The sequence below is a fragment of the Spea bombifrons genome, chromosome 2 (assembly GCF_027358695.1).
Source record: "Spea bombifrons isolate aSpeBom1 chromosome 2, aSpeBom1.2.pri, whole genome shotgun sequence".
Taxonomy (NCBI): domain Eukaryota; kingdom Metazoa; phylum Chordata; class Amphibia; order Anura; family Pelobatidae; genus Spea; species Spea bombifrons.
This window is the reverse complement of record NC_071088.1, coordinates 85528876-85541013: the sequence shown is the minus strand read 5'-3', so window position 1 is coordinate 85541013 and position 12138 is coordinate 85528876. Positions and strand designations below refer to the sequence as shown.

At 39.2% G+C, this 12138-nt stretch overlaps 3 protein-coding genes across 5 annotated transcripts; 2 read left to right on the top strand and 1 right to left on the bottom strand.

Moving 5' to 3' along the window:
- Nucleotides 1–1439: 1439 nt before the first annotated feature.
- On the bottom strand, nucleotides 1440–3959 carry TXNL4B (thioredoxin like 4B). The gene is made up of 4 exons (XM_053457412.1): nucleotides 3906–3959; nucleotides 2591–2760; nucleotides 2335–2486; nucleotides 1440–1871 (listed from the first exon to the last, which is right to left on the bottom strand). Exons 2-4 carry the CDS (start codon nucleotides 2720–2722, stop codon nucleotides 1706–1708), a joined length of 450 nt encoding a protein of 149 aa, XP_053313387.1. The 5' UTR covers nucleotides 2723–2760; nucleotides 3906–3959; the 3' UTR covers nucleotides 1440–1705.
- A 75-nt stretch (nucleotides 3960–4034) lies between these two features.
- Nucleotides 4035–7269, top strand: TRMT10C (tRNA methyltransferase 10C, mitochondrial RNase P subunit). Of its 3 annotated transcripts, none has more exons than XM_053457411.1 (2): nucleotides 4035–4061; nucleotides 5901–7269. In XM_053457411.1, the coding sequence occupies exon 2, from the start codon at nucleotides 5901–5903 to the stop codon at nucleotides 7116–7118; it is 1218 nt and encodes a 405-aa protein (XP_053313386.1). In that variant the 5' UTR covers nucleotides 4035–4061; the 3' UTR covers nucleotides 7119–7269. The 3 variants fall into 3 exon arrangements, with proteins under 3 accessions (XP_053313386.1, XP_053313384.1, XP_053313385.1); XM_053457409.1 differs by having other exon boundaries at nucleotides 4047–4135; XM_053457410.1 differs by lacking the exon at nucleotides 4035–4061 and adding an exon at nucleotides 4930–4980.
- Nucleotides 7270–8006: 737 nt separating this feature from the next.
- On the top strand, nucleotides 8007–11729 carry PCNP (PEST proteolytic signal containing nuclear protein). Its single transcript, XM_053455001.1, has 5 exons — nucleotides 8007–8094; nucleotides 8579–8793; nucleotides 9902–9976; nucleotides 10790–10845; nucleotides 10934–11729. Exons 1-5 carry the CDS (start codon nucleotides 8064–8066, stop codon nucleotides 11052–11054), a joined length of 498 nt encoding a protein of 165 aa, XP_053310976.1. The 5' UTR covers nucleotides 8007–8063; the 3' UTR covers nucleotides 11055–11729.
- Nucleotides 11730–12138: the final 409 nt, after the last annotated feature.

Here is a 12138-nt window from a genome sequence, read left to right as displayed (position 1 = left end):
ATCCAGCGTCATACATTGAGTGTCTCGAAACCACAACCCTTGGCAACTCCCACTTTCACAGATGAACCCTTTGTTTAAGTCATAAAATGTGTGGTATTTTTGAAACGTAAAGACAATGGTATACCAAGTTTTTTATTTTTCTTATTTCTAAAAATATAAATTATGTTGTGTACAAAATAGACAGTTTGTTTACATATAAAGACTGCCCCTGTCGTAAAAGGGCTTTAATCACGGGGTAGCCGTGCAAAATGAGGTTGTTGTGCTGAAACCACGGCTGTCCTAGAAACTCCCACTTACCACGAATAAAGTCCATAATTTGCACCATAATATAGTGGTTGATGAGGATCTTTCACTTAAAATATAAACATCAGTCTGTTGTGTTTGTTTGTTAAGGTTTTTGCACCATACATATTGTATAGTATACAATACTATTTATTTGTATTTGCAGTCCCTGACTCTGGTGGTAACAAGCTTGGGTATATGAATGGCCTTCCCTAACAACTCGTTAATCGTTTGCATAAAACAAAAAAAGGGATTTGGCTGATACCGAAAACATAATCTGTTTCATAACAGGAAACAGAAGATGTTTTATTACTAACATCTCACTCGCCCTACAGAGTTTGAAATGATAAAAACATCTTTGAACAGCCCTTGATTTAACGGGGAGCTCAATTTTTAGGAAATACCTCCAAACATGTATGGGGAAGAGAATGACTAGTGATCTTGTTTCCGCACCCCTGCGCTTGGACGTTAGCTCTAAGGCATCCATGTATGACGTTGTGAATACCCAGCCAGAATCGCTTGCATTACAGGATCTCTCAGGTTTGGCTGGTGGATGTAACTTAGTGTGTGTGTGTGTGAATAAATAAATGCACAGTCTGCATCCTGAGCAGGGATGACAAGCATGGTCTTTGAGGACACAATTTGTCTAGTTCAGGATTCCACTCACACTCTGCTAAACATTATGCTACAAATCTGGCATGACTGTGCCCAGGAAATTCACAGCTCTGACCTAAAGCGATACTCCAGCCGAACAGACAACCTATACATTCCTTTATGCTATATATAGAGCACTTAATGTCACTTAAGGAATTCTCAATGTGCACTCTGTGTATTGTGTAGAACAGGTGATGCCTAAAGTATTCAGTCCGATTGTATATATTGCCTTAAAATGAATTGCAAACCCAGGTCATTGTGTACAGTGTCTGACAATAACATTTAACCTATACACAGGCATGCACTTAATAGTACATGCTTAAAGGGGAACCGCCACAAGTACTGTGATCGGCGGCGCTGATCATTTAAGCCGTGCATGGAGACTATTCCGTGATCAGTGGCAGTGGGGATAAAAGTGAAAACGGGGAGTTTTCTCCCTGTTCAAAGAAATGAGAGGAAAAAAAGTTTTTAAAATAGTAAAAATAAATATAATTTAAAAATAATTTTGTAATAGAAAACCAAGTTTTTATTAATACATAATTTATTTACAAAGAAAAACAATTGAAAAAGTTGTACACTGAATTATAAGAAGATAGCTTAAACCAACACTTTTCCATTAACTTTTTGCGTGAACAAATACTTTTCTTTCTGCCATTTCATAGTTTTAAACAGTGCTCGGTTGCTGTGTTCATGAAACCTGAAGCAGATGACACTGTCTGATTTTCACACACTCTGCTATTTTGTTTTGTGGCATATCACCCCTTGTTTCCTACACTCCCTGGTACAGAAGATCGTATTTGGGAATGTTCTTTCGGTCAATAGGACTTTGTACAATGAGTTTTCCACGCATTGCTCCCCGGAAGATCACTTCAATTAGATCAATGAAATCCTGCTTAGTTTTAAAACTTCCAACAAACTTTGTATGATCTGACGACCTGTAAAAGTAACACATTGTATTCGTTATAATTAAGATTCAAGCAATGTTTAAAGACAATGTTTGTGTTTTTTGCCAATGCTAGTTGCCCTGCAGGAGATATGTTCCCTGCACTTTACATGCTTACCTCCAGTCAGCTCCAGAGCTACCTCAATGAACACTGCAGAGGGGGTTCTATTGAAACCCCCATGCGCTTGTGCAGAGACCACTACTACAGATTTCAATCACTGGACCACAGAAAAGTACTTTAATATGCACTCTTCCTTCCTGAGTGTTGATCTGTAGTAGCGGAAAGGTCCTACCTTTGGAAATGCCAGGCCAAGTTTCAAAATAATTCGATATGTATTGGAATTTCTATTAAAGTACTTGTACGTGATCTATTATAAAGTGTCTGATACACATACATACACCACACACACACACACACACACCTTTCCATATAAAAATGAGGAAATCCTTATTACCCATAATCCACTTTCATGTGTTGTCCATTGAAAAAGAATATTGTAGAAGGAATGTAGCTGATGTCAAAATATCGGGTATAGACTGGTACATGATCCACGTCCACAAGATAAATAGTTGCCATTTTACTCAAGTCGTGCGCTGTTTTGGCAAGCTGGGAATAAAAAAAAAAAAAAATCACATTGTATTTAAATATCATTGCAAGATTCCTTTAGTTAATAATATTAACTTAATATGAAAGCGAAGTACGTGATTTACAATTTCATCGAGCTGCAGACAAACTGGATCATCATCTCTTCCAAATCGAAGGGCTAAGACCTTTTCAGCTGTTGCTTTTATTGCTTGATCCACCTCGCTTTTAGTGCTCAGCTTAGGCAGCAGGAAACTCATATTCAGTGATGGTGCATTCACAATGACCAGTTTCTACAAGGAAAAAAGTACAATATTACAATGTATGCACGGATTCATTAATAAACAGCATTTTCGCACCATGTTCTTTACTATTAAAGGAAATAGCTTATCTGAAAAACAAAAACGTGGTAGGACTTCATGCAGTAAATAGCTAGAAATGCATCTGCGCTGAAACGAAATGGAAACATGTTTTATTTTTATAGCGTCCACAGATTCTGCAACACAATACAATAGTGAAGTTATGCGAAAACATAAAAAGGCTGTACCTTCTAGCAGATGGTATCGTCGAGTATACTAGAGCCTTATTGCACTAGTCGTTTTACTCATGTAGAAATAGTAGAAACGAAGGAAAACTATAAATGATTAAACATATGTCTCTAAACCCCAATCTTAGATTCTGTATCTGTTACTAGATCCCGAAGCATCCATCACCTCCTTGAGCATAAAATACTGTAATGTAGGTGAGAATTGACAGAAACTTCTTTTTTTTTTGGGGGGGGGGCGACAAGCCTTTATCTGCAGACCAGAAGGCTGCCATTATTGTTAGTCATCTGATATTTTGGGTGGCTGTCAACACTCAAACACCACACCTAGCTGATTCTTTATGGCAATGCTTTGAAGTCCCTTCCCACAAAGACTTTCATTAGTCAGAGGGTCCAGATGGGTGATAGAGACTGAGCCATTCTATAGTTTCCCACAGGCAGTAAGCAGTCCAGATATGTGTCTAGTAGACTGGGCTGAGATAACAAAGCTTCAAATCACCTGGAAATGGACCTACAGGGGAACTAAAGCCTAAGGAATATTTTCCAGGGGGCAGGTAGGGCCGTATGGGGTATCTGTAGTTGCCCCTACCTCTCTGGTAAAGGTTTATATCGGGGTAATCCCATTCTGATGGCCACGAACAGACTAATTTACCACAGAAGCAGTCAGTTGTTTGATACCTCAGAGTATGTCAACAGTCATTAATTAGCATGCATACCTGTTGGGCAATCACGCTAAAACACAAAATAACTTCCTAGTGATGATGACCAGAGGGACCGCTTGAGACACAGAACGCCCTGTCAGAAGGCTGGATGTTTCTAACTTTTCTCCCTGCCTCTACTGTGACCCGGCTCAGGAGTGCGACACGTGGAAGAAACCTGAAAACATCTTCTATTACCTACACCAACCCTGACATATCCGTGATCCCTGTGCGCGAGACGGGCACCTGCTAAACCCCTAAGTCTACTGTCGGGAACGCGCGGTATCACCGGAAGCGGAAATGAGTTCTCGGAGGCTGTCACTGCAGAAAGTGTGGCGGAAGTGAAGCTGAACTATTGTGAGTATGCCTCATGCTGTATGCGCGCCGCTGCACATGGGGAGAGTGACCTCTGTCTGGATCAACCAGCCACGGTTACTGTAGGGGGTGGCAGACATTATTGTGTTGGTTTGACACTATGCGGTAATTGTAACATTTTAACTCCTCTCGTCTATATGCGTTTGTGTGACATGTCACAGTTAATAGAGGTTGATAACACTTCAAAGACTGAAGGTGCTGAGATCAGATGTTTTATATCCCCCTATATGATTTAAAGTAGTGTGGTATGGGATTGAGAGTAACGTTGATAGGCACGTTATACAAGGTGGGGTATCTAGTGAATGATATGAGGGTTTCAGTGATTGCAGATGGCTCAGAAGCATTGCAACCCAGAGAGCAATGAGAACTGACCCAGTCTGGAGCTCATATTCCAGTCACAGTGGCATATTGCTTACTAGTCACTCTGTTTATCGTTCTGTCCCTGAGGTGCTTTTTAATAGTCCACAGTTCCAAAAGTCAAGCTGTTTGTGGATTAATCAAATTGGGTAAATTACGTCTTTTCTTCTAAATGTGTAGCTATCAATGAGTAACGAAGCAGGTGATCAGCAGTTTCAGCTCAATTATTTTACTCTGTATTATGAAGACTTGTGCTCGATATGGCCCCTTTTGGTGCATAATTGAATAAGCAAACAAACATCTAGGAACACCCATGATTTAAGGATACGTTTTGTAGGACCAGCTCTGCTCTCCTTCCAGCAGAACCTCACTGGTCTTGGTCCTTCGAAATCTTTAGTGAAGGCAGCTGAAACTACAACCATCCTGCAAACCCCCTTTAAAGCGTGACACTGCACTAACCTTATTCTCTCTTGGCTTGTTAACAGGAGGCAGTAACCCGGCCAAACCGTAACAGAGGTGGAACGTGGTTGACAGTACAGCCGAGGTTAGCCATCATTGCCTATGATACATCTACCAAATACGACAGCGCGGCCATACCTCCTCTTAATTTGATTTAGGAACTTTCCAATATTCAAGTTCTGGTACTGCATTTACACAATAATAATAAAAAAAACAGATGTGTAAAATGTTTGGGATAAAACGGGTACCATATTTTTCAGATGTACCAAAAATCCCTGGGATACATCAGTGAAGGAAACCGTGTGTCTCATGGTCTTTTTTAACCCAGAAATTCTCTGCAGGGCAGAGAGAGGCTAATGAAACTATTTCTATTAAAGAACGGTAGTGTAAAAAAAATTGCATTTGAATATGTATTGTATTCTCTTCTGCTTTTACGCTAAACAAGCATCTCTGTCTTCTGTGTGGGGAAGAATTGTGTCACAGTCCAGGGCTTTATTTAAAGGCTGTCCACTACAGCGGGCATTTGCTCCAAGGGGTCCATGTATAAAGTGTAAATATAGAGGCAAAGGGCGCTTGTTGTTCTCAATTTGCATACACCTACTGAGAATACCTTGCAGTGGTACTAGCGCTCCAAGATTCCTGTGGGGAAAGAAAGTCGTCTGGCTTCTTGCGGTTGTACATTAGCATTTAAAATGCCTCTGCTACCGCTCTAATTTTAAGTAAAGGGGTTTTCTATCACCTTTACCCCACCATAACTTTTGTTGGGTGTTATTTGTGCTGAAAGCAATAAGTCATGTGAATCACTGCAGAAAGGTATTATGCCTGTGGCTATGTGGTCAGCTGCTGTGGAAATAAAATGAAAATCGGTTACACCTATTTATTTCAGGCTGTCAGTAACACCATCTGTGCAATATAACTGTATACGTATATGCTTTTTTTTATTGAACACGTATATTTGTATTTGTAGATGGCTTTATCTAACACATTGTATGTTTGTATTTGTAGATGGCTTTCTGTGTTGCATCTAAAATGAGATTACTGAATATGGTGACTCGAACCATTAGATGTTCATCTGCATTTCATACTCTTGTTCAGGAAGGAAGAGTATCTTGCTCATCCTTAAGAGTCCCTTGTCAGCAATCGCTATACAGAACAATAAGCTTGTTCCAGTGCCTGAGGGCAGAAGATACAAAGTTAGACCTAGATGAGTGGAAGACTATTATGAAATCTGATACCCAAAGTACTGAGACGGAACTGAACTCAGAAACACAAGAGGATCCCTCACTGGCCAGCATGAGAGAATTGGTAGAAATGTGGAGACTGGCAGGTAGAGCTGTGCCAACATCCATGACTACAGAACAAGTACAAGCCCTTGTGGAGCTTTCTTCTGTTTCATCGCGGAAAAAGTATTTAAAATTCTTGTCAATTAAGGAAACGGAGAAAAAGAACAGGATTAAAAAGAAGCAAGAGCTTCAGAAAGCTAAGATGGAGACACTGACTGAACCAGCAGTAGCAAGTACAGAAGTGAAAAATACCTTATTTTTAAAGTTCTGGGATAGCTCCATTGATAACTTGCTCCGATGGAGAGTTGCACAGGCAATGACATTGGGACAACCTCTAGTGTTTGACATGGTATATGAAAACTATATGTCACGGTATGAACTAGAGAATACTGTGTATCAGTTAATGCTGTCTGAAGGATGGAACAGAAGAGCTAAAGATCCTTTCCACCTCTACTTCTGCAGCCTCCAGCCTAATGGACCATACCATAAGGAACTGGTAAAGCGTTACACCGGAGCTTGGGATAATGTACTTGTAACTGCCACTGAGAAGTCCCATGTAGACATCTTCCCACAGGATCAGCTTGTTTACCTGACAGCAGATTCTCCTAATGAGTTGAAGAGATTTGACCATAATAAAGTTTACATTGTTGGCTCCATAGTTGACAGATGTCAGCAAACGGGATTGTCGTTAGCAAATGCTAAACGGCTGAATTTGACCACTGCACGTTTACCTCTAGACAGATACCTGAAGTGGGACAGCGGAGCTAAAAATCTTACCCTTGACCAAATGACATGTATTCTTTTAAGTTTAAAGGAGGAGAGTGACTGGAAAAAAGCATTGTCCTTTGTCCCAACTAGAAAACATGAAGGGTTTATAGAACGTGGTCACTCACGAGAAAAGAGCAAGGTCAAAAAATACAAATATGCTCAAAAATGGTAAAGTATGGACATTAAATGGTTTCTAACATTGAAAGCCAGAAAACAAGAAAACAAAACAATGGAAATAGTGATATCGGACACAATTTAACATTATCCCAATAGCTTTATTCTGTACATTTGTTATTAAATAGTATTGGTTACAAGCCTGGTTACATTTTGCATGTCTTTTGCCATGTTTGGGGGGGAGCTAATCAACTGCGTTGTCTAATTCTATGCGCAGAAATTTTGAAATTGATTCCTTTTACACACAAGAAGTTTAATAAGATTCACATGCACAAAAAAAACTGCTCACAACATACATACATACAAGCCAATTGCACAGAAAAAATAAATCACAATTCAATAAGTGACACTGCATAGATTTTGTCACAAACCATGAAAGTAGATTTTTATATTAGTGCTATGACTAAAAGTTCTGTCTCCTGAAACAGATTGCTGTAAATAGTATAGGCCCCGTACCTGCTGTAACAGTTAATAAGCAAGAGCAGCCAGAAAAGATTTTCTCATGCGGGCTGTACAAGGACTAGGCACGACAGTGGAATTTTGACCTAATTACCAGTCAGTTGCTATAGTGCGTTTAATCTAACGATGGAAGACCAAAAACACCTTCAACACGTATTCACTACAGTTCCGTTCACGGCGTGTTTTGACGGACCCATTAAAAAAAATAAAACTTAGAGTTGCATATACTTCGTTTTTAAATACTGCAGCAGCACAGTTTGCGCGGCAGCCGCTCTCCTGCAACGAACTAGGCATCCCTAGTAACGCCACACTGCCAGCCCGTTTTATTACCTCCAAGTATTTTATCCAAAACATCCACTACCACTGACGGCGAGTCCGGAAGTAGCCGGAAGACGCTCTATCTTTACAGGCAGTTTATCTATGGTAACTGGATGGGCGGAGCTAGGTGGGAAACAGTGACGTCAGTATTGCTTAGACCTGCAAGATGGCGGAGAAGATGGAACGAGTGAAAGGAGGTGATACGGAGAGTGCGTGTGATATGCGGATATGGGCCCAATTTTCAGTGTTTGAAGCGTTTGTATGTTGGCTTGACTGTGACTGTAATCATAATTTTACCTCTACGAACTATTGGCTATATTCGTCGCATACGAATTAGTTGGTTCACTGTCATTACAGAGTATGCGTATAAAATCCTAGTTATGTTTGCTCTGCGTGTACAAACCCTGATATCATGAGTTTTGGGAGGATATATATATATATATATATATATATATATTTATACTTCTAGAAATAAAATATTTTGGTTAGAACATATAGAACTATATTATTATATGTTTAATTCAGACTGCTAGCATTTATCTATGTATAGGTGTAGGTTTTTTGCCTACACTAATACTAAGGCCCATTTTTGTTTTTGGTACTTTTTTTGTGGTTGCTGTTCCCATCATTCAGCTCAGTAAATAAAATGCTCATCTTGGTAAGTTGTTTCAACTTCACCAGGACCAGAAGAAGAGGCAGAAAAAACAGTGAACACTAAGACTGTTTCTTCCAGCAATGGAGGAGAAAGCTCAAGTCGCAACGCAGAGAAAAGGTCTGCAGATAAGCCGTTGGAGGACTCCAGCCAGCCCTTGTCAAAAGTCTCCAAGATTGGATTTGCGATCGGAGGGCAGACTACAAAGAAGGCACCTTCTATATCCATCAAGCTTAGCACCAATGTACGGAACAACTTGAGAAGTTTGAATTGTGCAGTCAAAATGTCTATATAACAGTGTTGGCCTAACAATGCATCACCCTAGGGCAGGGGTGTCCAACCTGCTGCATGACTACATCTCCCATAATGCTCTTCCAGCTTAGCTGGCTGAGGAGTATGGGAGATGTAGTCCTGCAGCAGCTGGAGAACTACAGGTTGGACACCCCTGCCCTAGGGTGTCATACATTGCTGGGATTCAAGAGGTTTCTACATACATGCTTTAGTTGTGTCTGTGTGTACGCTAGGTTAGAAACCGCTATTCCAAGGAGGTTGCAGGAGGTGCCGTTATATCGCATCTTGTTTGGCTCCAGGAGTCAAGTAGAGTTGAGGTGCCACCTTTATTGGTATCATCTTAACTTTACTTAGCTTGTGTGTTTCCATGGCTTTTCTCCACATGGCTTCACACTGTTTTGCTAATTGGGGACATGTCGACGGTGCATGTTACAGTTTGGATGAAATGTCATCAACTGAAGCAAAAGAAACAAAACAACAACTTAACTTTTATTGAGGGTAGCCTAAAAATTATGACCTGAGAAGTCCTGGAGTATACCGTATTGGCTCGATTATAGGCCGCACCCTTAAAGGTTGGTGCTATTTTAGAGAAAAAAATATTTTTACAGAAAAAATACACAGTGGAATGGTAAAACAGTATCTAATAATCAGGAATTCGTGTATTTTAACATTTTTGGTATCTATTATGTAGTTAGCATAGGTTATATACAAACAGAAATTTGGAAAACAGCCATTATAAAGTCCCCCCTTAATTTATAATGCCCCCCCTCTGGTATGCCACTATGCCCCCTAAAAATGCCCCCCCCCACAATTTACCAATGCTCCCCCAGACTCCCTGGTGTCTAATGGGGACAGCGGGTGGACGTGGCATAGACAATCTCCGCTGCCGGCGCTTCCGCCTGGGCTTCTATGGTGGAGCACCGAAGGTGTTTAAGATAGCCCATCCATCATGTACAAAACAAATGTGCCTTAATCTGTGGTGTGAGTATATATGTGTAGCATCACACATTCTGTTCACTTCTATTACCTCTTCTAATACCTTTTTTTTCTTCTTCTTTTAGAAACCTAAGGAAACCGCTCCAGCAGTAGCCCCCAAAAAAAGTGCAGTGGCTGCGGTATTCAACGAAGACGAGGATGTGAGTTCTGTTTTGTCACATTTAAACTGCTGCTTCCAATTAAAATGAGAAAGCTTACAGTCATTTAAAAGGTGTATGACTGGTAATAAATTTACAGCAAATAGCAGGAAGTGGTTTATATATATATATATATATATATATATATATATATATATATACATACATATATATATATATACACATACATATATATATATATACACATACATATATATATATATACACATACATATATATATATATACACATACATATACACATACATATATATATATATATATATAATTTCAATTGGCTTTTATGCCGCTCTGTCAATGGTGCAATTGCCCTCAGTTTTAGCAGCAGCTGGATATTAAGGTTGCCTAAGACGCCCAACTGGATACAAAACGATCCTTATTTACTGACTCCCCTATAAAAGCGATATGTTATGACATTAAAGCCAGAATTTTTACCGTCACACTCCGTGAATACGAAGCCTAATACATTTGATGGATTTTAATTCTGGTATTTTGTTACGGTGCAAGATTGATTGCCGTTTAAGAACGCCAAAATGGACGTTTCTCCTGCAGTAATAGTACTATGTGCGTTTAACGTTCTTGGCTACAGATTCAACATTAGCGTGCAGCAATGCCCATGGCTACGAAAGTATGACGTTTATTTATTTATTAATATTATTATTTATTGTTTTATATAGCGCCATCAACTTTGTATAAAAATCTAAAACTTGTTGGTCAGTTTTCTTGTGCTTGGTTTTATTGGTTACTTATGTTTTATAGCCTTGTATAATTCATATTTCATTTTTATGATGTGCAGAGTGAACCAGAGGAAATGCCCCCAGAAGCAAGAATGCGCATGAAAAATATCGGAAGGTACAAAACCTAAGCGGGGGTTAAATCTATGATAATGTGCTCAGCTACAATGCACCGTTGTTAATGTGTGTTGTCCTGACTCTACTAGGGATACACCGACATCCGCCGGGCCAAATTCGTTTAACAAAGGCAAGCACGGCTTTTCAGACAGCCAGAAGCTATGGGAGCGGAATTTGAAATCTCAGCTGGAGCGGATACCTGATAAATGAATTGTCTGTGGAGAGGGTTTGTGTGTCAATGAGGAAGTTTTCCTTTTTTATGGATGAATACATTTGCAGTTGTGTATGTTTTTTTTGTTTGTTTTTTAAGAGATGTGTGAGGAATTTAAACATTTGCTTCCACCAAACTCTGCATATTTTTTTTTATTTTTTTTTTTTACTTTTATTGTTAATGTAGAATTAAGTATTTTTTTGTTGTCTACGTTTTTTTTTTTTTTTTTTTTTGTCACCTTGGCCGACAAGAAGTAAAAACGGAAATCTCTTTAACAGGAAAAAAAAAAGCTGTGGCTTGTTATTGCAGTCATTAAGTAAACTTCGATCATATGTTATCTGCAAAGATTAAATATAGAGATGTTCAATTAGATGCCATTATTATATTCTGTTATATGCGTTTCAAGTCCGTGACCACGATCAAGATCATACATGCTTTCTGATGCCAAACAAAAAGCCACTATTTAAAGTTAATGTCAAACACACGTTTGCTTATCTTATATAGTTATATATAATTTTAACGCATATATATAAGTTATATAAAGTCCATGTGTATTGAGGCATTACTGACTAAACATTCTTTTTAGGACATATACTTGAATTTCCTGTAAAAGAAGAAAAATAGCAAATATTGTGATCAAAAATAACCATGGAAATAAAGCTTTCCCAATCCTACGTTGTAGTCCTCTTAACATTTTGGACACCTCTCACATGTTCTCCGTATGTTGTAGGAAGAAAAAATAGAGAGTCTGAGAAACACATTGCCCCAGAACCCTTAACCCGATGCAAGGCTTTATTAGGGTTGGATTTTTGAAGACCTTAGTAAAACGTTTGGGCTAATTAGGGCCCAATATAAATGTGACTAACATTGAACCTTGCTGTCAGATTTAGGTTATGGAGGAGACATCTGTCAGTAGTGCATATTCCGTAAAGTGGCAGGCCTGTCAATATCTCATAGAGCATGATAGAAAATCATCCAGGAAGTCTCAAACGACATTAAAATAGCATTCGCAGATCTGTAGGCATGACTCCTCCATCAGAAGGACACTGGGCATCATGGATGGGGCATGTATGTATAGCATGT